Source organism: Bombus bifarius, unplaced genomic scaffold (genome assembly GCF_011952205.1).
Source record: "Bombus bifarius isolate JDL3187 unplaced genomic scaffold, Bbif_JDL3187 scf7180000009201, whole genome shotgun sequence".
In the NCBI taxonomy this organism is placed as follows: domain Eukaryota; kingdom Metazoa; phylum Arthropoda; class Insecta; order Hymenoptera; family Apidae; genus Bombus; species Bombus bifarius.
In genome coordinates, this window is record NW_022884966.1 from 917,254 (window position 1) to 944,920 (window position 27,667).

At 31.9% G+C, this 27,667-nt stretch overlaps 3 protein-coding genes across 4 annotated transcripts; all 3 read left to right on the forward strand.

Annotated features, from left to right (window-relative positions):
* The first annotated feature begins 888 nt into the window (after window positions 1–888).
* LOC117214588 (odorant receptor 4-like) lies at window positions 889–5,289 on the forward strand. The gene is made up of 6 exons (XM_033460799.1): window positions 889–1,248; window positions 2,244–2,580; window positions 2,799–3,011; window positions 3,088–3,207; window positions 3,912–4,067; window positions 5,133–5,289. The coding sequence occupies exons 1-6, from the start codon at window positions 995–997 to the stop codon at window positions 5,181–5,183; spliced, it is 1,131 nt and encodes a 376-aa protein (XP_033316690.1). The 5' UTR covers window positions 889–994; the 3' UTR covers window positions 5,184–5,289.
* A 1,819-nt stretch (window positions 5,290–7,108) lies between these two features.
* LOC117214589 (odorant receptor 4-like) lies at window positions 7,109–10,327 on the forward strand. The gene is made up of 6 exons (XM_033460801.1): window positions 7,109–7,365; window positions 7,707–8,058; window positions 9,064–9,294; window positions 9,442–9,555; window positions 9,671–9,826; window positions 10,277–10,327. The coding sequence occupies exons 1-6, from the start codon at window positions 7,109–7,111 to the stop codon at window positions 10,325–10,327; spliced, it is 1,161 nt and encodes a 386-aa protein (XP_033316692.1).
* Window positions 10,328–17,740: 7,413 nt separating this feature from the next.
* Window positions 17,741–27,293, forward strand: LOC117214585 (odorant receptor 13a-like). 2 transcript variants are annotated; one of them, XM_033460795.1, is made up of 7 exons: window positions 17,741–18,410; window positions 19,409–19,779; window positions 20,764–21,100; window positions 22,985–23,197; window positions 24,040–24,153; window positions 26,839–26,994; window positions 27,108–27,293. In XM_033460795.1, exons 2-7 carry the CDS (start codon window positions 19,523–19,525, stop codon window positions 27,156–27,158), a joined length of 1,128 nt encoding a protein of 375 aa, XP_033316686.1. In that variant the 5' UTR covers window positions 17,741–18,410; window positions 19,409–19,522; the 3' UTR covers window positions 27,159–27,293. The 2 variants fall into 2 exon arrangements, with proteins under 2 accessions (XP_033316686.1, XP_033316687.1); XM_033460796.1 differs by lacking the exon at window positions 17,741–18,410 and having other exon boundaries at window positions 19,111–19,779.
* The last annotated feature ends 374 nt before the right edge of the window (window positions 27,294–27,667 follow it).

A 27,667-nucleotide genomic window follows, 5' to 3' on the forward strand; every position in this document is an offset into this window, starting at 1 on the left:
TACCTACATATATGTTATATATTCATATATAATGGTATATATAATTAAATATATAAATGAATTGGAATATGATTGCAAATTTATACATAACAGTGTATTATTTAAATAAATACTATATCATGTAAGGCAACAAAATTTAGGTATTGTTTAACTAAACCTTATAAAATCAATATTCATTAATTGTACAATTGTCACGATTATTATGATAGGATTCTACAAGTTTAATATTAATATAAATTGGTTAAATCGCATTATTGAAACATTAGCTACAATGTAAGTTATCACAATAATTAGATGACATATTTGTGATTTTTTGGTTTTCAATATCTTCATTGGTGCATTGTGCTTTATTCTGAAGTTTCGTGAATATTGCAGTTCACTTTATCAAGGAATTATTGTTACCTTCGTCCACCTTTTTCGCTACCTATGCACGTTTATCGAACTTTATCTGTCAGATCTCCCTCTTGAAGATCAGTTTTTCAGTCGTCCTTTGTAACATAGAGTATGATATCATACTTTCCAGTATAAGTTTTCTATACCAAACTTCTGCATTTTCTTCATGTTATAGGAAATCTAATTTAATATGCAGTTGCATGTCGCGCATTTGCTTCTGCACTTTTCCGTGGAAACCAGTAATTGTAACAAAGTTGGAATTGTGTTTTGAGCAACATTCTCTCCTTCTATCCCCTAGTTCTTTTTCCAGCAAACCTGCAATCGTTGCGATATTATTTGCAATATTTATGCGGACCCTGGGAATCCGATACAAAGGTTGTCACTCGTGGATAATTTGCGTATGTTTCTGTATGATTTTCACGGAACGTTCAGTTTATCGCGAGACTGCATGTAAGTAAGACTCTTGGAATCTCTCCCCCGCTGTAAATTTATTAACGGTGATAGTGATGCATGCGTGTGGAAATTACGTGTAAAGTCTTTGTATACAAGGAGGAAGCCCTAAAATAGTTTAAGCAAGAGGATATAATTAATTTTATGTGAAATGGTATTAAACACGATTAGCCCGTCTGTTAAATTCGGCCTTCATTTTTGTGGTGTCTGGCCTGGAACACCATTTCACTTCCTACATAAGTTATGTTGGGTGATAGCGATAATTACGCTTCAGGCTTATCAATACAAATATATCGTTATACATTATAACACCGATACTCTTATGAACATAGCGGAAAATTTGAGCATCGCCGTGCCTTTCAGTTTAGTGTTTATCAAATTATTTGTTACTTGGACGAATTATGGGTAAGTTACCCTGATTTCAATGGAGATTCATGAGTAGAAATTCTACCTATACGTGCATCATAGTTTTCGTCTATCTTCTGTTTTAAATATTGATTTTTTTACTTTTCGAGCAGTATGGTTTTTAATATGATGAAATTTTAAAGATATACACAATGATCTCGCACGAAAGTTTATATTTTTATGAATACAAGTATTTTTTTAATGTTATTTATTTAATTCTTGCCTTTCGGCTTCGAATAGTTTCCAGCAATCAACCTTGCAAGCGTACATAAGCTTTACACAATACAAGAATAATATTTTTCTTCCACACATTAACGCTTTATGAATACAGGTAAAAGAGTAGAATTTAATTAGAAATTTGTTTCACTACTGTTGTTGCTGCAGTTTGGATATATATTGTCGCATATTATCCATTGCATGCATTTTGCACCTTTAAATTTTTCATAAACATAAAAATCCGCAATCTTATCAGACTGATTTGTCATTGAGTTGTCACTGATGAACATTGTTTCTCGAGCTGCGGATAATAATAGTGATAGATTAATAAAAAGACGAAAAAATTTTTATTCCGTCGATCGAATGTTATAAGCTACATTAAAAAATTGTTGCTACAACATTAATATAATTACAACAATAATGAATTGAAACAATTCAACAGAATTTACTTGTTAGTCTCATTAATTCTTAATTTTTCAGTATTTTGAACATATTATAAATAAACATAATGTTTCTTCGTTTGTATTATTTTATTACATGTGTGTTATGTTAATACAGTTCGATAATTGATAGTAAATTTAGTAGAGATGCGTGAAAAGAAGGAGTTCTTGAAATTGGGGTGTAAAGAAAGGTTTTGTCTGCACGTGACCGCATATATCCCATACATGTCTTTCTAGCTTCTCTAAATTGAGCAAAAAAGACGAAAATGTGAAAATTCCTATATAATAATGTTTATTTGATACAATTTAATGTTTATTCCATATATCAATACTTCGCAGCTTGTTTTGCGACATTTTATCAACCATGGAAGAGGACTGTCAGAAATATGCTAATATGGATATAAATAATCTGATAACAAAAACCGGATTGTTCTCCTTTTATGTAACTAGCATAATCATGTCCTCGTATCTGATGTCTACGGTTAGTTATCATGCCGGCACTATTGTATTTCAAGGAACAAACGATTCAATGTCTCGAGAGCTTCTTTTGAAAATGGATTTACCTTTCGAGACGAGTGAATCCCCGAATTACGAACTTGTGGTTACCACACAATTTATTATTCATTTCTCTGCAGCTCTTGCGTTCGGAACGTTCACTGCCCTGCTTTTCATGATGGTGAGTATAAATTTCATGCTTCTGTTGAGTAGTTCTAGATATATTTACCTTAGAATATGGTTATTTAAGAAACTGTTTTTGTTCAAAGTGTAAATTATGGAAGAATATTTATTTTTAATTTGATTACCACATTAAATTAAACTTTTGTTGCATACAATTTTATGACCCTGGTGAAGCTATCGTTAATAATGCTATAGCATTGAAATTATTATTTTTAGATACTGCATTTAGGGTGTCAAATCGACATAATGTGCCAGAATCTAACAGATGTTTTTTCTAAAACTGAGAACAAGCTAAAATTTTTTATTAGTAGATATCAAGAAATCATTGCTTTTGCAGAGAAAATTGAGAAACTTTTTACGTATATGGCTCTTAGCCAACTTGTATCAAATACAGTTAATACTTGCTGCGAAGGATTCCTCATTGTACTTGTAAGTAATGACTATCCGATATGCACATACGACACTTTACTTTTTCACTGCATCATGTACAAAATGGATGTTACAGGCTGTAAACGATGAGAGTGGGCTTGCTATTGATATACTCATCAAATCTATTGTATTTTACATAGTTATTTGCTTAGAAGTTTTCATATACTGTTTCGCTGGGGAATATCTTCGCACTAAGGTTGTTGTATACAATATCGTTTTGTTTCTTATTTGCACTATATCAGACACATTGTACTGAAAAAACATAAAATATTTTGTAAACGAATAATTGTTTTGGAAAAAAAATAGGTGTAAGTGCAGTTGGTGCCAATTATTTCATTATTTCTTCTTATAAATCTTCCACAATTTTTATTAATTTTATTTTATTTTATTAAATTTGTAAAATTGTAATATAATTCATATTTAGACCAAGGCGTTTAAGTGGAGACAGTGGTGCACGAGAGAAATACGTTTAAGATAAAGTTGAACGTTCGTAAGCAAGAACGAAATGAAGAAGAGATAAATCCCCTCAAGGCTTATTACGTCTTGTTAAAATAGTTTTTCTCTGTTCTTAAGCAAAGAAGATTCATTCAAACAAATCTGTTTACATTTGTGCCAAATTGTGAAAGTGAATTGTATTTGAGGTACACAAAGCGAGGAACCGTAAAAAATATATTGCACTCGCAAGTGTGCCAATATCTCTTTGACTTTGAAATGTTTATTGTTCTTTCTTCGTTTCCTTGAATCGAATCGTTCAAAGTTCTTTAAGTATACACTAGTTCTCTATGTTAAAAAGTACTACAAGGCATATGTATTTCGTATTAACATATCGCTTCGATGTGTAAATATAATTAAAAGAAAGTCATTAATACTTTTCATTTAAAATATCTGTTTCGTTATTAGAGCCAATTAATCGGCGACACTGCGTACAATATGCTCTGGTACGATTTACGTCCAAACAAGAGCCGACTTCTGATACCTGTTATATTAAGGTCTCAAAAAGGTTTCACATTGACTTTCGGAAAATTTTCAAACCTTTCCCTGGAAAGCTTCACAGGCGTAAGTTATTTATTCTCTATCCATTTAGATCATATATTTTAACTGGCATGTAAAAACTACTTGTAAAAGCAATGGTTAAAGGAATTTTCAGTAATCTTAGGGCAAGTCACGCGCGTGTAAAGTACAATGGCTATAAAATGTATTGGACACACCATTATATTTATTACAGCATTCACATACCAGTTCATTATTAAAAATCCAATGAAATTTCGTATCATTTAGCAGTGCTATCAGGCGAATACAAAAATTTAATACTATGAAAATGAAATTTACAGTACCTGATAAAAACGTGCTTTATTGTAAAATAAGGGCGTGAGCCAATACTTCTTCTAGCCACTGGAAATAATACAAGGAGTAATATTACTTATTATTGCATATAGGTAATATATTCGCATATAATTGTGAGAGCCATTGGAATCTTCAATGTGAAGCCAGTACAATATGAGTTTCTCTCGTAATTTTCGAAGATGTTGCAATTTTTTGCAATAAGTATATCAGCTTTTGCCTTGGTAATACATAATACGTGGCGTTCGTTTCGGCTATCAGAGTAATTCGAAACTCATAGTTCCTTGTAATTTAATTTTGTTATGTGTGTATTCAAAACATGACAGTACATGGAATGTTCTTCTGGCAAAACAAGTGATTTCCGACAGGCGCGAGAATAGGAACATGTGTCTCTTGCAAAAGAGATGTTTTGAAATAAATAATTACGATATCACTGATACCAATTAAGCATAAAATATATTTTTCCATTATTTTCAATTAGATCAAATTTCGTTTCATCAGAAAAGATTTTATTAGTTTTAATACGTATACATATGTAATAGGTTTCTTGTGCCATTTCCTTTATACGATTAATATTAATATGATTAATATTAGTCAAAATTCCTTTAGTCTTTGCTTTTGCGCAAAAGTAAAATTCTATCTAGTCGGAAACTTTTTCACGTTACTGTCTGTTTGATTTTCGGCGGAAAATTATGTTTTTGTTTTGTCTAAATTATTGCTATTCAAGGGACACTTATCATTATATTTTAGGGACAATTATTTTATCTTTTACATTTATAGATTATGAAGGTTTCAGCGTCATATATGTCTGTACTTTTGGCATTAGACTGAAAGATATAAATGGTAACTTCGATGTGGAATTATCGTATCAAGTGTGCAATCGATTTATCTCGAGCTATTGTTACCTGGATTATTATAAAAAAATTACGAAAGGAAAAAAATATCATTGGTCTGTTAATAATGAGAAATAAATAGTGTATATAGAATAAATATTAATGAAAATTGAATTAAAAAAGGTAAATTAAGTTTATCTCCTCGCGTCAATAATTTTATTATTTTCAATTGTTATTTATATTATGATATGCCTAAAATATGTATCTTTAATCTCGTTTTCAAATTTATCTCATTACGCCACGATGCAATTTTTCATTTATTATATTTTGTTAACGCCGATTGTTCAGTTTCAAGAACTGAACTACTTGTTATATCATTTCTCATATTATATACTTACAGTTACATATTACTCTTGCGGCTGATCAAATTTTGCGACTGTTTGCCAAGAAATCTGAACATTAAGGTCATATTATGCATTAGAACCTTTCGAAGAGAAATATTTGCAACAACGACATCATCTTTCCACAGTGGCAATGAACTTTTTATTAACAATTCCCTGCACAGGATTCGCGAACCGTTGCAACACTAGAAACATGAATAGTCTTATGCAAAAAACTGTCATAAAACACATATACAGCGATTCTAGAAAGATTTTCCAACAGAATCACAACATCATTTAACACGTTAACAGTATATAAAATACACGTATTTACTAATTTCGCTGAATGCGTAATATATGTCTATAAAATTGCGACGAGCCAGCGGAGATAAATGTAAGTTCGTAAACAACGAATTTCCGTATAGCTAACATTGTACTTTTTATGATGCAAGGGTAGAGGGCGTGAACGTTTTTTAACTTTTTCTTCGTATTTTCCTTTATTTTTTCAAGTGTACGAAGATCGGCAGTTTGAGTTAGTAGGATTAGCTTTTTTTAATTTAAAATGATTAGAAATTACCATTGATACCAGTTTTGTAAATAATCTCTGAGAAAAATAATTATTTTTCAACACTTTGTGATAAAAGGTGTGAGTGAGCGTCTGTTTTTAAAGTAAAAATTTTTACAAAAGGAGTTGGTTGGTTGAAAAGACGCCGATAAAATCACATACAGTTACTTATTTTTCTGATCGCTTTTATAACGATACCAGCAATATCATCTTCCATACCTAAGGATTTTTTACAATTCATAAATCAAATGAAAAATTATGTGGACAAAATCAGTGCCAAATAATTCGCACGTGTGTAGAGTCGCTCGTGAATGAAATATCTAATATGTTGTAAATATATATCACGCACGTATAAGTGTATTTATATGGATATCGAACATATCTTACCTCTGTTGAAAAACTAATTTATCTTCTTCTTATGATACAATAGTTTTGTATAAAATTGTTTGACATGCCTGTCCACCACTATTGAAACGAGTATATTTTTATTCACATTTTCTATCTTTTTTTTCTCATTTTAATATGAATATTATATGGATATTGTTCTTTCTTTATCGAATCTCTTTCTTCATAAATCTTCTCTTCCTTCGTATTCTTCGGACAATCGTGAAATGAACTTTCCCGCTACTACGAACTTTCGATGTCCCGTGGTTTAGCAGAAGATGTTGGATGTTGAAAGAAAATTGGGTAAACTTTTCCTCTTCCTTTAATCATATATTTATGGCCTGTACTCGTACGAGTCGCAACATCGGTTATACTTATCTGTATTCTTCGTTTCCCATGAATACTTTATAGACATATAGCCAATGTGCAAGAAGTAACATTAGAGACGTCTAGCAAATTTTTTCAACATACAGCGTTCAGTCTTCTATGCATAAACAGTTTAGCGCAAATACTTTCCATCGTATCATAGAGAAGTAAGAAAGACCGAATAATTAATCATTTCTAAAGCCGAACTTATCGGTCAGTTCGCTTAAAATGATACACAGTAAAAGTATCAGTCGGCCGGTAGTAATTGGCTTACGATTGACTGGAATTTGGCCAGATACATCGTATGAAATTATCGCCCGATGCATTTGGGTAGCTATCATCATGCCTGCACAAGTATTTCAGTATCGGTATATAATGAAGAACGTTAGTTCTGGAAACTTGGCAGACGTAATAGAAAGTGCGAGCACTAGTTTGCCTTATACTGTACTGCTATTTAAATTAATTAGCTTTTGGATTAAACGCGGGTAAATATCAATTCCTTTCTTACGCGCTTACAATTTAACATAGGAGACATAAGTTGATCGTGGACTTTTACGGAAATTTATATTTTTTTTGTAAGAAATTCCTCTACCTACCAAGTATTGTATTGTAGAAAGGACTGTACCTTGGATATTTTACATAGTCTCATATTACGCATACTCTGTGTAATTTTGCACTTTTAAATTTCCTGTAAACGTATAAAAATGAAAGGTCTAATGAAAAGTTCAAAGGTCGTCGAGTTGAACTTCAAGAGAAATTAATTGGGAAATTATCTGTAAAATTTTGTCTTATCAGTCTATGTGCTACATGTCATAATATTTTTCAGAATATTTAAAAACATGTTGGTGGGAATGTATTACGATTGGATCAACTCTTCCGCTGATAAAGCTAATGTAGATGTTATGACGAACAAAGCTGAACTTGCATATCGTTGCTCGTATTCGATTTTTGGCGTATATATTATTTCCGTTTTTATGTATGCCGGTGTGTTTCTGCAATTTATCCGTCAAGATCAAGACGATTTCAATATAACGTCCCGACAGTTATTAATGAAAATGGACCTTCCGTTTGCATATTATGAAAGTCCTGTGTATCAATATGTATTTCTTGTACAATTCCTTCAACTGTTAGCTGTTGGAATTGGCATGGCTATATTAAATGCTTTGATAATTACATTGGTAAGTGTGTCTTGATATAGTAATGGAAAACGCATTCATTTCACAGTTTATTAACAATCTGTCACACATACAGTGAGTACAAAAAGTATTTGTACGTCGCTGCACTTATCGATTTTCAGAAATTGTTTAATACTCGAAAATGAAGCTCAGCCTTTACGAAATGTTTTAAATACTTTTTTAGAAACAAAGCTACGTGTATGAAGTAAACATGCTGCTTTGTTTTAACAAATTGCATAGCATAGGCGTTTAATAGTAAGTTTAATTTGCTAAAACTCCTGGTATATTTCTGAGTTCGGATCTCCCAGTTTTCATATGAAAAGCGAACTTTTATTGTTTTCTTTAGACGTTGAATTACCAAATAAAGAAGTAATTTCTATTTTCTACACGTGATGTACATATAATATTTTTATGCATATATTAGCTGAATCAAGTACAATCAGTTAAGATTTAGTGATATGCTCTGTGATGATTTTTAAGATATACTGCATGCATTATAGAAGAGCGTATCTGTAATAAATATGAAAGAAAAAATGTAAAGTGGTGATAAATGGAAGATGACAAAAAAAAAGATATTGGTTTGTAGTAAACACATGTGTACACGTATTTGTCTTTTTTTTTTGTAAAATCACTTATTGTTGACATATTGTATATCCTTGAAAGGTATCGACTCTTTTAACAATTATTTTGATCGTCACGACTGAAAGATGTTAAAAGCATATAGGAATTGTAAGACCTATGCAATCGATACGCAATTAAGTTTATACTAATTTTCAAAATTGTCACAACATATTTTCTAAAAAATTAAACCTTAGACAACAAATCTTCGTTTTGAATTTGTTTTGGTATTCTAATGTAAGATAATAAACAATATCTTGAAAGAGTAACAAATGAACGAAGGAAATACTCAAGTTTTATAATATAGTAGATACTTTATTTTGTAAAATTATGTTGCTAAAAGTTGCTGAAATATTATATGTGTATTATATTGTAACAAGTATTATTTAGATATTTCATGTTGGTGGACAAATAGAAATGTTACACGAAGCTCTAGAAAATATTTCTATCAAAGATGAAAAACATGGATCATTGCGAAATGTCATTAAATCTTTAATCAATCGTCATTATCGGATTATTTTTAATTCGGAATATATCGAAAGTTTATTCTCGTATATTGCTTTGGTCCAGCTATTGTGTAATACAGTAGTGATGTGCGGTATAGGATTCTTAATAATAGTCGTAAGTAATATTTACAAATATTATTTTTCATTAATTGTTCTTATTTAAATTATAATTTTATTTATATTTCACATCTAATTTTTTTTATATTGATTTATGGTTACGATTACAATTATAATTTGTACTATTCTTTATATCGTATTGTAGGCGATTAATTCACACGGGGATGTAGGAATAGTTGTGAAAATTGTATTATTTTATATTGCTATAATGTTGGAAGCATTTGTTTTTTCCTACGCTGGGGAATATCTCAGTAGTAAAGTTAGTATGTAATTAAAATATATGCATACACGACGTCCTACAAAATGTAGTACAAATAGTAATTATTAATTATAAAAATCGAGATACGTATAAATGTTTATTATTTTATTTTTAGAGCCTGTCAATTAGCACTTCAGCTTACGGTTCTTCTTGGTATTTACTAGAACCTAGAAACAGACGTGTCGTGATTCTTCTTATGATAAGATCACAAAGACGTTTGACAATTACTGCTGGGAAATTTATGGATTTGTCTATGTTCGGTTTTGCGAGTGTAAGCTTGATCTTTGTTACAATATAATAAAAATGTTTTTTCTAATAGGTGTTTCAAAAAATTTTTATTGAATAATAATAAACGTATGTCGTGGTAGAAGAATTTACAATAATAATAATAATAAGATTCCACGAAGTAGTTCTTGCATATTTTTTAACGAAACTTTTGATAGAGTGAAGAACAGCTTTTTATATCTATTTGTTAAAAACTTTTTGATTAACTTTGTTTGAATTATCTTTCAATTATGTTTCATGATGTTATTAATTTTAATTATTAATTATGTTTCAATTATGTTTCAAATTACATATGTAGTTATGTGTCAATAAGACAGAAGGCGGAAGCTTTTGATCTCGCAATTTAATATTGGCATATTATATGATTTAAAAAAAACATAAAAATACGCATATTTCGTGTACCGTATGTTATTACTTTTATTGTTTAATTTTTTAGATTTTAAAAGCTTCTGCATCATATGTATCGGTATTGTATGCGAGATACTGATTACAAAGGGACACATAGTAAGCAATAAAATAAGTATATCGTGTATGATATATATCATATATATCATAATTATATATTGAGAGACAATATACTAAAAGTAAGAACATCTAACTTCATGATTTTGAATTATTGCAAAATTACATACTGTATTAAAAAACTTTTTAAACTAGTATTAAATGTCGTCGAGGAAGACGTTATTTGATGTTGATAGTTTCTTTGCAGGAGGACACGTGAAGAATATAAAGGTCAGCTACGTTTTTTAAATGCAATCACTGCGTTGAATTTTCTTTATGCGTTGTTCAATGCATCTTATTATTTATAGGGAAGATATATAAAATTGACGATTGAACCTTATTTTTAAAATTACAAGCAATACAATTTTTTTGTCAGAAATATCTCTATATCATACTATGTAAGCTACCTGTAGGAAACGTTCAGTATCGTTCATTCGCGCATCATTAGCTTATGATTAGACGGTGCATCTTTAATGCATACATTACAGTTATGGAACCTAGATAGAAATTTATTTTCCCATTAGAAGATTTTCTAAATATATAGATTTAGATTTTAACATATATAGATTTTGCATACGTGCATATTTGGCTAATGAAAACAAAAACGTTCTAAATACTTTAATTATATACTTACTCGAGTTATATATTACGTTTAACGTAAACGTTCGAAGAGTTCGCCTCGTGGTTCAACAAGCTGCTGCACGCCTCAACATTGACTTCCGTACTGGCTCAAAAGTGTCAGGTATTCTTCGAACAGCTTCAACTCTATTTTGCACTTTTTCTCACAGATCGTATATGTTGTTTACTCGCGTTAAATACACAATAAATTTTAAATGACCCCAAAACCAAAAACCCAATGGATTCGTCTCGCTCTATCCATCGGTTTGCCAGGGTAATGTTAAGAAATTCTTTTGCAGAAAGAACACGAGGAAAGCACTTTGAACAGTTTCTTTAGTCATCCATAACTTGAAACTAAGGTATACAGGACGGTATATCCATATATTCATATTTCGCATGTTCATATTTTTTACTTATATTAATATATAGATTTACCTCTTGCGCGCATGCATTTGCATGTATGAATAAAAGCTACGACTCCTAGAGATACTGTCCTGGAGGTGTCTGGCGGCAGAGCATAAGCAGTATGCGAAGTTGTGGCAGTTGCGACGCCTCGAGGCACTTGGAGGTATTTGACGGTAGCAGCAACGGAGTATTTTTGTGCATGAAATTCTGTTCGAAATCGGTTAACGTTAGCGGAGTACGTTGAAATGCCTAGAAACTATGTAGTATTGGTTTGAGAAGCCACGATTAAGAAGGTATGTGTTCAGTATCGTAAAAGAATGCTGTGTCCAAGCGCAAATATGATAATGTTTGGGTAAGCGTGGTTTCCAAGAGCGAGAAACATGCCACGTTGGTCGTACTAGCGGCAATGTATCGTCGTGATGATATAATGACAGATAGTCAACCGCTATTTAGTCTTGTTCACAATTTATAATTAGGCCGAGCTCTCCGGTAAGTACCTCTAGTCCTCTAGTAAGGCAGAATGCTTGAGCGAATGTTGGAAAAGTTGATAGCTGGCGACTGGAAGTCGCAGAGCTATGCGATGTCGATGATATGACTGTTTAGAGTTTAAAGGATGCGCGAGATAGTTCACCGATGGTAACCGATCCAACGTTGCATTGCCAAAGAATAGAAACTTTGTCCAAAGGATCTGGCCGCGTAGCGGGGAAGGCAATGGAACCTTTTTGTTAAGCGGACTTAAATCACACGGCACTTGTTCCAGAATCTTGAGGGAGTAAACTTATCGCGACAAATTTCTAACATATAAAAGAAGCACGCGTATTAATCAGAAACTCACAAGTAAGAACAAAATTTGTTAGCAATTCGCAAATCACTATGGGATATATTCTTCGTTTAATATTGAAATTTCTGATACGTATGGTGATACGGATTATCGGAGATGGTATACGTACAACTGTTCATGAAACATTGATTTCATAGTTTCCTCAAATCCTCAAATCATTACAGGTGTCCATGACCATTACTCAATTTATTTAATTATCAGTGTCATTCTAAATAGACTTTTGTTTCATGGATCCACATACATCTTCTTATCTAATATTAAAGGCGACGTCGAAACAAGTTAAACAATGTCATACATTGCAAACGAGTGATTGTAAATTAGACTTTTTCATGAATAAATAATTTTTGATAATATTTCTGATAAAATATTTTTCCTTATTTTCTAATAAATCAACCTTTGTTCCATCAGAAAAGGTATTTGTGTTATTTGCTTTACACGATGCATTCTGATATTTAATATTAATCAAAATTCCCTTTCATCTAGCGTAATAAATTTTATTAACGCTGTTTGTTCAGTCCCAAGAACTGACCATATATATTACATCATTTATCATATTATGTATCAACAGTTGCATATGAAACTTCCCCGCTGGTCAAATTTTGTGTCTGTTTGCCTGAAGATCTAAACATTAAGGTCATCGTATACACTAGGGCTTACGGAAGACAGATCGTTTGCAGTAAGGATATCGTCAACAGCCCGTTCGTACATCAGGAATGACGATCTGCACAAACACCTTAATACGAAATGGATGTTCCAATATGCAAAAAAACGTACGGTAGCACGTAAACTCGGACTACAAAACCACCCAAATCACCCGGCTCAGATTACAAAACTAATCCATTAAAACGACTGAAAGGAATCGAAGTTGCAGGACGCTGCATAAAATAAAATCTAAACCTAAGAACTCTGAAGGGTTGTTGCTGAACAATATTTATTTATATTTAATATTTTACTAACAACTTCCGCTGCAGAATTTTTGAACCATTGCAACAATCGAACAAAACAATCATAATACAGAGATTCTAAAAATTCTCCAATAGAAGCGCGATAAGATCCCTCAATACGGTAGGTATATACAGATATATACAGTGAGATTTTACAGTCAGATTTTAAGCGAAATTATCTTTACAGGCAGATAAACTAGCAGGAATATGAAGACTGAAATTGTTGGTCGAATCATTTATGGCACTTTTCGTGTCAAGATGAATTAAAAATGAATTAAAAATGAAAAATATAAACGAGTTGAAAACTGAAGGAAAAGCTGATACACAGCCGGCTAAAATGCCGTCACTCTTCAAATTGTACCTATTGATTTATACTGGTAATGTATTAATAAATGTGTTCGTTGTCGCTAAAATAACAATACTTCAATATTTCGTGAAATCTATTTTTGGTCATCGTATTTCCGAAAATGGCTGTGCGCAGTACCGGGTTTGTAAACCAATATTCATCTTTTTCTGATTTCTTTTCCAAGTCCCATTATGATAATTAATCCGAAAAATTTCTTCATTTCTACGACATCGGTAGCCTCGTCCTTTTTCGTTTCATTATGATTGCCTTGTTGTTGATAATATCGATTTGTTTCTCTTGCAAGTAAGTTTAGCACTTATTCTTCAATAAGTAATTCTACGCTCGATTTTACATCTCAATGTTCACATAGTGTTTGTATTCCAGATTGTTCCATGCAGTCATGGAAAGCGGGATCGGAATCATTTTGCGACCATTCACTTTCATCACCATCAGAAACTACACCATTATCGTCACAATCATTAATTATCGATCTCTGTACATTTCGAAATCGTCTTTCTACAATATCACTTCCACTGTCCGACGACTTATTATCACTGTTACTTAATGATACTTAATATCAAAGTTACTATAGTTAAAATTATCTATGTCCGGCAATAGATCTGCGTACATTTCCTCATCATTATGAGATGTTGTATACGGAAACAGTATTATCGAGACAGGATATTTTACAATTATAAAATGTTTCGTGAAATGAAAATCAACTGATCTTAGTTATTATGCTGCGAAAGCAGCGAACTGTTTGAATTTAACTAAAATGAGTTATGGAAATAGCGCTACATACAAGTAATGCGGTCCAACGACAGATAGCAGAGTGAAGTCACGACTACGTGACGCCAGACAAGAACCGCCAGCTGCCATAGGTGAATGGAGTCACGCATACGTGACAACGGCCATCAAAGTGTTACGATTTTAGAGTATTATTAATTATTGGGGTTTAATAGCAGAGCGTACACATTCATACGAAGGAAAAGAAAATTTATATTATGTATGAAAGGTATATATTATGGGTAAATAAGAACTATAATTTGACCTTACTCGTTACCTGTTGGATGTATCGAAAAACGATTTAAACCACTTATGTTACATTCGGAGGAACTCATTTGTTTTGCGCCAATTTGTTTATTTCGTTATGATTTCGTGACGAAAGGTTGTACGTAGGAGTGGATGTTGATGTTTCTAATTGGTGGAAAGTGTGCTAATTTAAATTACATTGTAATTTATTTATACTACAATTTCGTAGTAATTCAATTAGTTGTAATTACAGTATCGCAATGATCCTCTCTAAGAGTATTTCCTCATCTTGAAGGTTCATAAGGTCCTCGAACGTGTTCCATTGTTTGGTGTTTAGAATCAACTCTATAAGCAGCATCTATATGTTTATACATAAATACCCTTAATATTTACCCTGTACGTTTGCGTGTGTCGTATACGTTAAACGATAACAAACGATAACAGTACTCTTTGACAAGAGTACTGTACCTCATATTTGACATCTTAGATAACAAAGGGAAGCAATATTTCCTAAACTTTGGCGAAATTGACCCTCATTTTTTTGTCAATATAGTTCTCTCTCGTGTATTGCACTTCTGTTCAAAAGATTCGAATGAAATTCATTTTATATTATAGTGACCCTCCCATAGTGGCGAGCAGAGGGATCACGGCAGAACAATTTTCACACAAGTCTTCGTCTGACCATCCAATTCCTACAAATACATCCTCTGACCCGGGAATACTCCCGTTCCGTTTCCGTATCTAAGGCACGAGCTAACTAAGAAATCTTACTGATGAATCCAGCAAGCACCGGACTATACGAAACTTTCCTTTCCTTCCTTTCCACTTTTTCTTCGTCTCTTTTATTTCTTCCTTGCAGAACCATAATACGATTCATTCGCATTCTTATTCTTTCTAAAAGATTCATCGCAAAGTTTATTCTTATTTGATTTCCATTTGCGATTGGTAATCGATAACGATAGAAAGTTTACTATTGTAATGGTAGTGATAGAATATTAAGAAAAATATGTAAACAATTTGCAAGTGAGTCTGTGACGTATTACTATAACTCTTTTTTGTATAGCATTCAGATGCATTGTATAGCATTCAATCAGATATGTACTATACATTATATACTTAATTATACTTATTCACATTTTTGTACACAATACTGTCCCAGGCATTCGTGTGGAAGTCCTGTCCAAAAGGAATTTCTTTCCGATGTTTCGCCAGCATTGCAGCTTTTTCAAGGTCTAAAGACGCACCGAAACTTTTCTGATGGATTATCCTGAAATCCCAAGTCTCTTATAAATTTGCAGTATAAAGAAAAAAAGAGAAACAGGAAAGAAGAAGATGTGAACTGGTGCGAAAAATTTATGTGCATAAATGTACGTAATCCATTATACATTTACATATGTATTAGGTTGTCCCAAAAGTTTCTTTTGTTTTATAAGGAAATAATAAATGCACAACACTTTTTGTTTTGTATTACTTTATTAAATTATGTATGATCCATTTTGTTCTCTTGGAACATATGGAATATATGTCTTTAAAGGAGCAATTCATGCTGTTAAAGCTAGTAAAAAACTGCCTGATAGAAGTTCCTGCTGGTACAAAACTGACATTATTTGCCACACTTAAAATCTTTCTTAATTTATTAATATGTGCATTTCTTTCATTTCATTTGCTGTTCGAGACATAAACGGACGGCCGCTCCAAATCCCGAGCAAGTTTTTCATTTATATAACGTTATGAGAAATGTTTATTGATAGCGTAACCTGCAACAGTAAAATGTTAATTATTTCTTTCGATCAGTTATTAGAATATGGGACATTGTAAGTATGCAAAAGAATTTTAATATGAAAATTGAGAACGTGAAACAAGAAGAACATCTCCTTCTTTTCTTTTCAAAACTTATATTATCATTATGCTGCAGTTCAAGTTAAAACTTTTTCGGACTTAAGCATGTTAAGCGTGTTAAGCGTGTTAAGCGTATTATTCGTTTATTTCGCAGTACAAATAACATATAGCTAGTGGAACAAAACCGATCAAAAGCTATTACGAGAGAAAAATTTCTGTCTCCGCTCTAGTAGCAGATGACCAAAAGCAAATGGTCAACAAATCGGACGCTGTTCTGTTATTTGTAAACTAAATATAAACTATATATGTGAAAAATATGTTTATGTTATATGTAGGTTTTATTCGTTGCATATATTATTACGTCAAATATTTTATAGTACAGTTAGAAGCTGTATGACAAAATACTGTATCGAATACAAAGAAACGAAAAATATCTTTCGTAATATTTTCTTTAGTATATAAATTTCCATAATTTTATAGATTATGCAAAATTGTTCAACGAATGTATTTTCCATGAATTCTGATTTTATCTTTTTGTTAGTTATCGCGTAATAACATAATATATCACTTAAAAAAGTGACAACGGCTTCGAAATTTTAAAATGATGATTTTTATAAAATTCTCTTTTCGTAACAGTGCTTTCTTTCTTGAAAGGGAAAGTGCTTTCTTCTTCAGCAGCGTTTCGCATAAGAAGTATGAACAGAAATGTTAGAAGACTACAACGAGCTGTACATGCAGCTTAATACATATTATAGTTTTAATTACTGACGCTAATTACTAACGCTGTAGAATGTAATTAATATTATAACATTCACTAATTATATGAAAAACGTTTAATTTTTTTAAAATACTTTCTTTTACATAAAATAAATAATCATAATAATTGAAACAAGACAAATATTTTCTAAATTTAATTCCAATAAGATAAAAAAGTTTAACTTGTCGTTCATTTTTAAGTGCATTAAATTCGAATATTTTTTATTCATAAAAATAGATTCTTGTGGAGCAAGATATGTTACTAACAGTATATACGTATGAAATAAAAGCACTGTCTCTTATTGCGTTTATTGCCATATAAAATTTACAATTTTGGATATGATAACTTTGTTACAATAATGTTAAACGCCAAACAATAACGTAACAAATTAGTAAAGAAACGATGGTTCAAAAATTAAGCACCCTATATGACGAAAGATAATAATGTAAAAATTATTGCTTGAATTTCAGGAAATTCTAAACTAAATTATATCTTTGTATTATAATATCGGAATATATATAATAGAAAAAAACACTAACAAACAAGGAGTAGAGACACTTGTTACATTTTGTTTTTTATCCCTTTGGTCCTATGAAGCACTTCCTTTATTTGTAATATTTGAATGTAAAATGCTAAAAATACTAAATAATACGTACAGAACTGCCACTATTATTATTCACTCAAAAATTAAAGTTCAGAAAACAAATGATTCAATAATATTGCATACAAATGAAAGAAAATGCATTTATTCCCGGTTTAGTAGTAAACTAGCGAAGTTTAAGAAATTTTGTACGCAAGTTCTTATTCCACAATGTTTCTCAGTTTCTCGTGAATTTTCTTCATCGCGTGACTCAAATAATTTATTGTGCGCTCACCTGTGCCTGTCGCGCATTTATGCTTGTATCTTTTATGAAAATCACTTTCCGCCGCAAATAAAATTGAGATTGCATTACAACTCGAGCAGCACTTTCTGTAGTTGCGCCTGTTCCCAGCAAACCTGCAATCACTTTGATATTATTTGCAACATTTATGCGATCATCGCGTACGGAAAGAGCAAATGCTTATCAATAGCGAATAAGTTCGACAAGTTTGAACGCTAGCAGTGTAATTTTGCTACAAAATTTTCAGTCTAGCGTGACGAGGTGTAGCAGAACGTTCATGTTTTATAAATCTGTCGATGGTGATAGTCCGACTGCGAGTTCTTATGCAAATTCGTATTTTTGTGAAAATAATTTAAAAAGTCGGACCTAAGCAGAAGTTTATTTTGCCTGTTAAATATTATGTCAGGTGCTGGATATTTTGTACAGTGGCGGACAAAAGAAAGTTTGTAACATAAGAAGAATAAAAGGACACCATAATTTTAAGCAGCGGATTTATATTTAATAAAAGAAATACATATATAATATACAGTGGATTTCGCTTGTTTGAGCCATCGCTTAATCGGCGCAACACTTTATATGAGACAATGTTGAAAGAACAGAACCTAAAGGAACGAATTGGCCTAGTTGTCTTCTATTAATTGGGGCAACGTGTCGCTTAGTTGGGACAGATGATGTACGCAGAAGACGGCAAATGGGACAGCACAGGGCGCAGGAACAAAAAGACTACTCTTCTCTGTCGCTATATTATATCGTAATATGATCTTATTTGCAACGTGACACTTTTGGGCAAAATGTATTTCTCTGCCTTGGCATCTTTTCGTAAACGCACTGCTTATGTTTTGCATTCCTCTTCTGTTTGTAAATACGACAGCACGGTTTTTATATAAGTTGAGTGAACGATGTTCACGTATCTTTCCTAATACGTTGTGCATTTTGTTGTAATTGGATTTTTTAGGGAGACTCTGAAGACTCGCATTGATGAAAACATTAATGATATCGATGGTTATTGACAAAGAATGAAAATAGTTCTGCACGAAGAATACGTATATACGTGTTAGACATTTATTCTACGAATATTTAAATAAACGCTTCATTATTCATTCAAGCTATAGTTCGTTTTATATAATTTTGACTACCGTATTTACGTATCCGATAATTCGCATAATAGAAATAGCCGCTTAATCGAGTGAAAAAACTCTAGACCCGATATGTTCCAAATAATCGAAATTCACTGTATAACACAGGATAGATGATTGTTATCGATATGATAAAAAAGCTTTACGAAAATTACTAAAATTTCTAAACTAAACTTCCCTTTATCCGCAACTGTGTACTTTAGTGTATTATGTGCATTCTATGCATCTTTCTGTTTTTCAACATCCCTTAAATGTTAAAAATCCGCAGTCTAGTGATAGTGGTGGAATGGAATGGGAAAGTAGCTCGTTTGCTGGAATTTTATCAATGAAAGGTGAAAGTTTCAAACGGTAGAAGCAGAAGGAAACGATCAATTAGTATGAAATGGCTGCAATTAATACAATCAGTCGGTCCGTGAAGTACGGCCTTCATTATGCTGCTTCTTGGCCAGGAGCCCCACTCTCAGTTTTATGTAAACTCATTTGGATGATCGTCCTTGGTGTCGGGCAGACTCACCAATACAATTATATAATCAGGCATTACAAAGTTCATACTCTTATAGAAATAATAGATAATATAAGTATTTGCCTGCCGTTTAGTTTAGTATGTATAAAATTAGTTATTGCTTGGACACATCAAGGGTAAGTTTTTTATTTTCATTATTCTTCAGGCAGATATTTAGATGTACGTTGTCGAAGAAAATTGTGATCTCGCTATGAATAAGTATTAACCCCTTCCCGTGCCATCTAATTCGACGAAACTCGGGCCCAAGCGGTAGACATCGACGCGCGCTAAACAGACCAGACTGAAGCTCGTAAACAGGAACTATTACAACATTCAGCGACGATCGTAAAAAAACAGTCCGCGAGCTCGGCTTGTTATGTTTACGTTCGGCCCAAGTATCTGGTCGCGAGTCAGACTCGCGATATTCATGTTTGGGTCCAAATCTTCATCGCGAGTCTGACTCGATAAAGTACGAGAAGGGGTTAAAGATAGAAATTCACAGGGATTCGCCAAATGTTAGCCAAACGTGAATTTGACGCGCTAAAACAGCTGCCAAGTTCGTAATTTAACTTAATTTATAAGCGTGCTTACAATTTAGTCCCACCAAATTTCATGGGTCCGACTTATTTATCTAGAAACTTAATGTTTGCTTTTCACATTGTAAAAATAATCTTATTATAATCTATAATCTATAATAAATCTATAATCTTAATTCTTTAAGTAAAACACAATTTTTTAATGGATCCGTTTCTTTGTGAAAGTTAAACTAATTGTTTTTTGGCTAGTCATCGAGCTGTCTATTTCTTAACTTTTAGCAGCGTAATAAAATAACGAAAAATTCAGAACGAACGACTTAGAAAATAGTTATCTTTTCAAAATTTCTTGCACTTGTGGCATCATGTACAAAATATATATTGTACTTTAAATTGTTTATACGAAATAACTGTTAATAACTGCGTTACATATGATGACATTCAGCTTGTAAAATTTGTGGTACTACAGTCGATACAGTTCACTTATAACATACTCGTTTGTAACAGTATTTAAATACTAAATTTATTAATATTTAATTATACATATTGCGTTACACAAGGATTTATATCCAAAATATTATTTTACAGCCTGCTTCGCAGTATTTTATCAACCATGGAAAAAGAGTGCCAAACGTATGCTGTTATAGATACAAATAACCTAATATCGAAAACAGCGCATTGGTGTTATCGTTTGACGAATATTATAATAAGTACCACTATGGCATCCACGGTTTTTTACGTAATCGGTGTTTTCACTTCCGAAGGAGTTAATGCAACGACACCTCGAGAACTTTTATTAAAAATGGATTTGCCCTTTGATACTAGTAAATCGCCCACTTTCGAGCTTGTGGTAATTGTACAATATTTTTATCAGGCATCGTCAGCGTTTATATTTGCTGTATTCACAGGTCTCCTTTTGATGATAGTAAGTATCAATATAAATACTTTTTCAATATTATTCGATTCTGCTTATGGGATAAAATATAAAATTTAATTTTCATGTACTTTAAAAATGATTTTTTAATACAATTTAATGAATCACATAAGAACAACATTATTTTCTAATATTAAAAGGTAACATAAGTCATTTATTGTTTTTGTTCATTTATTGGTTTAGTTTTTTAGTTTAAGATAGTATCTCTCTCTATTAAATAAATCAGCTATAAACAACATATTTGATAAGATTTTTTAAAATATTGAAATAGCTAATATTTTGGAACTTTTGCATATACTGATGTACATATGTACATACGTATATGTATGTACAGTGAACTACCCAATTATCTCCTAAACTATTCGTTTTTGAAACGAATGTTTCGACTAAAACATTTTGTTTTTATTTTAGTTTTTTATCTTATTGTGGTGAACTATCTTCCGGCATTTTACTTAGGATCGTAGTTACACGAGTGTCGAAACAATCACTGTCGCAAGAATCGATTTGAAACACGGCTTGGGTTTATTCTTTGTACATTTCAGTATAATAAGCAATAAATATTCACACGAGCAAGATGGATGAAATTTCGATTTTCAGTCATACATTATTGAAAATGAGAAAAAAAAACACACAAGCCGGGGAAGTGTTTAATGCAGACTGCAAAGTCAAAACTACTAGAAGATTATATATAGAATACGTATGCATTTCATACGCTTTAAAGTAAACTGCAAACTGGGGAGGAAAAGCTTTTTAACTCGTTCCATGTATTTCGATCAATGTTCGATGAATTCCATCTATGACAAATCCTTTTAAACAATGTGCCAACGTAGGTCGCAAATAATCGGGATCTTTGCATGGCGTGATGAGGATTCTTTCCGCGTAAAGACCTCTTTTTCTTCATCCGAGGTCGATTGGCTAGAGGCTTTTTAATTTTCCGAAGTTTTGCTGCTGTAGGAGTAGCTGCACGAGAGGATTGCGTTTCTAGTTTGGTACGGGGACGTAAAAAATAACACTGAGAATTGTAAAGGCTATCCATTATTTCATAAAAAACAAATGACAAGTCGACAGGTCTATGATCAGATCCGTAGGAATAGATAGCATCGTACAGCAACGCCCATATCGAACGCATGACAGACGATGTTGTACCATTTGCTGCCTGCTGTCAACGGTGGACAGATGTCAAATTTGATGACTGTAACTCGCGTGACTGCTCGTATCTCGTATGCAACGACATGTAATGCCCCCGTGTGAGAGATGTAATGCGCTTCGTAAAATTCATTTTTTTCAACGATTGTGCGACAGCTGTGTATGTGGTGGACAGGGTGTCTCATTCTCATTGTCATCATAAGACGATCTACTCGAAACGGAACAAGTTTTATTTGAAATACTTCTTCAAATAACCTATTATATATTCTATATAATATTCTACGTAGAAACATAAGTCGAAAATGTAGAATAAGATCTTCTTCTTCGAGGCCCCGTTTTTGGCTAATTCCGGACTGGACAGGAGAAAATAATCGGCAGGAAGTTATTCTACGTGTAAAAGAAAGTCGAAAATGTAGAATAACATTTCTTCGCAAGACGTTTTGTTTGCAAGAAAAATCAATTTGAAAATTTAGTATGCGCATATACAATTCTTAACTAGACATGTTTAAACCCTATTTTCTTGAAGAAACCTTGAACTGACAAATTTTATTCCGCGTAGAATAATCGTCCTGCTGATTGTACATTCATATCCAATCGATAATTACTAATTAATCAAGTTCAAGTACATTAGTATACGAATGATAAAAATTAATTGATTTTGCCTTGAAAGTGTATACTTCTTTGGGTTGTTTTATTTAACAATTTTATATTATTATTCGTCATTTTTAGGTACTTCATATAGGTTGTCAAATCGATGTTATGTGTCAGACATCGTCAGAAACTCCTTATAAAAATGAAAAGCAACTAAAGTTCTTCATTAGCAGGCACCAAGAAATTATTTTATTTGCAGAGAAAATTGAAAAGTTCTTTACTTATATAGCGCTTAGTCAACTTATAACGAATACCTTAATTATTTGTTGCTTGGGTTATCTCATAGTGCTTGTAAGTAATGCACTGATATAATATAAATAACAATAACAATAACAATGAGAAAAGTTCATGTAAACGCATGCCCGATATGATCCTGTTTTGAATTAACAGCTTGTTTTGTGTCGTAATAGTTGCTTACCCTCAGAGAAATTGCTAGAAATGACCAAGTCCAGTTTTAGTAGAAGCGTTAATGCGTCACATTATAAATTCTCAAATTTGTTCGAACAGCCTACGCGTGTTTCTTGGCAAGTTTGATCGTCACATTGACGAAGAGTTTCAATAGTGTCAACTGACGTCTTAAATGTTCCCACAACTAATGATAGAATGGGTCCAGGTCTGCAGAGCGAGCTGGTCAGGCAATGAAGTTACCACGACTTATCCATTTTTCGAGACATTCAACTTCTAAGTTGAACTAACTAATATCTAGCGTAACAAAATAAGCTGTAACTCAAACTGTGCTGAATCAACCCCTGCCGCACTTCCCACGTGTTCTTGCTTGTCCCGTATACGCTATATTAACTTGTACTGATATATCAAATGCTAGCCTTTATTTCATTGTTCATCCCTTATTATCTACTAATATCTAAAATCCGAACTACAATATGAATACCATAAAGATATTTTAGACACGGACTTAGATGAGTTTAGACGTAGATGAGATCATACATAAACACGCCTATACTTGACGAATTTTCTATTTATTCGGAATTAACTCCTCGTACGAAAAAATGTCATTCTGGATTTTCGACATATTGATTCGTGTAAATTTATCGCGTTTCAAACTGTACTACCGGCCGAAAACATTCTACATATACAGTATGTATAAAAGAGAATTAAGACATTATGTGTTACAGATAATACATATTGAGAATGGATTCCCTATGTTCATGAAATGCGTTGTATTCTATATCTCCGTTTGTTCGGAAGCATTTGTATATTGCTTCGCTGGAGAGTACCTGAATATCAAGGTTATTAAACAATGTACTGAAATACCAAATCGATCAATTTCCGGTTATGCGATTACCACGGATAGCGTAACGAAATGATAATTGATATTATGGTCTACGTTAGATGATACTTTTATAATACATAATGCAATTTCGTTTTTATAATACAAATATTAATTTAGAAAATATTAATTTGTTAAACATTATGTAACAATAAGAGTGCAATATGCAATAAGCTTCTCCAATATCTTTTACTTATATAGTTGAAGATAATTGTTATCGTGTACAGGAGGTTTTGTTATCTTTCTTTTTATCATTACATAGATTATTAACATTAAATATCTTTATTTTTATTACTTGAACTCTTTGATTCTCAGTTGAAATCTACAATTTCCTTCACAAATAACAATGCATAAAATATAAGTTTTTGACAACCATATATATATACTTTCGAAAATGCCACGACCAGAATTACTTTGAAAGCAAAATGTTGCAGTACATATTTTTCTCTTCGTTTGTGTGTTTATATTTATAAACATTTTGGGTGTTGTAGTTTTTTATCTGTTCTTAAATCTATACTATATATTAGCGCCTTGCCATTGACACAAGCTGTCAATCTGATCGATCTGATAATATTAAATGCATGCATATTTTAAAGTCAATTTTTTTTTTCAAATATAATGTTTGTTTGTTGAAAAAATTGTTTGTTCTTTATTTACTTTTTTATAGAGAATTATACCACTAACTGGAAAGTACATTTTACGGGTAGCCTGTATAGCGATATTAGTTATTAATTTATTTGCGTACTTGGTTATTGCCTTCTAAACATAGTTGAACACGATTTGCATATGATAATGAAGCAATTGGCGAATGTTAATTAGCACGTTAATATAGTTACCGGGACGTGGTAATGTGGTAGTGTGAGAAGCACAGTAAGTCGGTAAATTTTAAGACTGACAACAGTTAAATAAATTTCTACTACGATAATCTATAATATTTCAATGAGATTGAACTAATGTTGTTTCTTTCAGAAATGTAATCTTTCTCGTGTAATTATCGTACATTCTTTCAATAATTTGGTGAATTTTAAGACTTTCATTTTATTTATTTTCTACTACATTTTATTACACTTGTATGTGTATAAATTCATGTTCGAAAATACACGAGTATATATGAGTGACAGATGTCTCACAGCTAGCTACTTTAAATTTTCAACAAAGCGATGTACGCTTAAATTTAAATATTTATTTTTCAATCGGAGGGTTGAAAATCAGCTTGAATTTCTTGAAAATATAAGCTTAAGTTGAGCCAAATAAACAGAAAATATAAATATAGTGTTTCATCGTTGTTATATACACATAATATATGCATTATCTGTTCCATATGTATTAATTTATCATCTTTCTGAGTTGGAGAAGTTTATTGATTTCCTGCCTGGTTATTACGCACGTGTTTAGTTTTCCTTTTCAATTTCTAGTTAATATTGAATTATAAGCTAATAAAGTCCGTTAATATGTTCTAAGGACTAATTCCAGTTTTTGTCCTGGTTTAATAATTATGAAATATCATCTAAAGTCGAGTTGGAACTTCGGTTGACGCTTATTATTTGAGTAAAAGGTAACAAAAGTTCATTTATCCAAGCCGCAAAATAATAGTAGAGTAAATAATTTTATCTTCCATCCAAATAATAATAAAATTGGCACACACTGATCGCTGACATTGGCTATAAATGAACTTGCAGTGTTGTGAATCATATATTTAATAACAAGTTTGATATTCCTCATCTTTTATGACCTTTAATAAGTCGATTGGTATTCTGTATGTCAACTTTTTTAACTTATAGCACGTCACATATAATGTAAGCAATATCAAAGTACCCGAAACCTCAAGTACTAGTTGCACAATTAAATTAGCAGAATTACTAATTCGAATAATAAGTATGCCAACATAAGTTTCAACGTGATGGTGCGTGTAAGAGCGTTAATTGCCACCCCAGCGTATTTTGTTTTAGTATATCTCCAATATTTGTATTTTTTTTAAATACAAGTATCTCATATAGGGTAAAACGGGGTATAAAATGAAAAATAAGCTGTCTTATTTTGATATAATGTTTACGAGGAAATATGAAATTGTGACATTATAATCGAAAAATAAATTTTCGTTCTTTGAGAAATACTAAAGCTCGACATTCCCCATTTTTCCTGTGGACCCTTCGTACGTCTACGACTACTACATACTTTTCATGCTATACTATGTATACTAATTCTTCACCAAACGTATGTCTGCAATGAACGCTCTTGTAACTTCCAGATACATTTTCGGATTACTTTTTAATTTTGCTATTATAACTACATTAATCGTGCGTAAACTGCATCACACTGCGAATAAAACTTCAAAAACTTACGTATAATGCACGCATGATGCAATATTTTACTCATAAAAAGGTTTTGTGGTAAGTAGAATACTTTCGTGAGACGTCGCATTCATTAATTAGAATGACAAAGCTGTGCAATTTTGAGTTACGAATCTAAAATTGCAAGTTGAAAAAGGAACTAAAGATACGTTGACCGTAATATGTAAATATTCTCTACGCATATATTCATATAGTCTATTTTACAAAAACGTTAACTAGGTGTATAACCGTATATAATCTCCGTTTTACCCTATTTTTTCATAACCTATTCCTAAAATTCCATTTCGTTTTAGAGTAAATTGATTGCGGACACTGCATATGAATTTCTTTGGTACGATACACATCCAAGCAAAAGCCGACTTTTAATACCTGTGATATTAAGATCTCAAAGAGGATTTAGTTTCACTCTTGGGAAATTTGCAAATCTTTCCATGTCAACCTTTGCGGCTGTAAGCTGTTTATAATATGTGTTTTGATATAATATGTCATTTGACATTTCATAATACTTACGAGAAGATTGACGATAATTCGGCTGAAGAAATAACATTTTTTCTACTTTTAGATTATGAAAGCTTCAGGATCGTACATATCGGTACTACTTGCAATGACTTGAGAAAGAAATTCGTAAATACTATGGAATAGTTTATCGTAATTTACATATCTTAAATTAATTAGTAAAAAATTGTTATAGTACAGGAAGGCACAATATGTCGTGTATGTAAAAATAAAGACAAAAGAAAATGCTAAATGTGGAAAATTCATATGAAGATCGCGGAAAAGAAACACGATAAGTACATTTCCGTTGATTTTTTATTTCAATGTCACTATATAATTGTTGAGATATGTATAATTTTCTGTGCTGGACTAGATTAAATGCGTAATAGAGATACTTGTATGTGAATATCAGTGTGTGGAAGTATGTGTGTCCCGAAGCGTCTCGAAAACAAAGGAATGTAAACTGTTCAGTCGGTTAAGAGTCGGTTAACAGTCGGGTATAGAAGAAAATGCTGAGACGCGTGCAAGTGTGTATCGATGAATATATAAGGAATCGTTCATGAAATAAATATCTCATTATTTTAATATTAATCCACAGTAGAAATTTAATGTTCCTATAACATTATT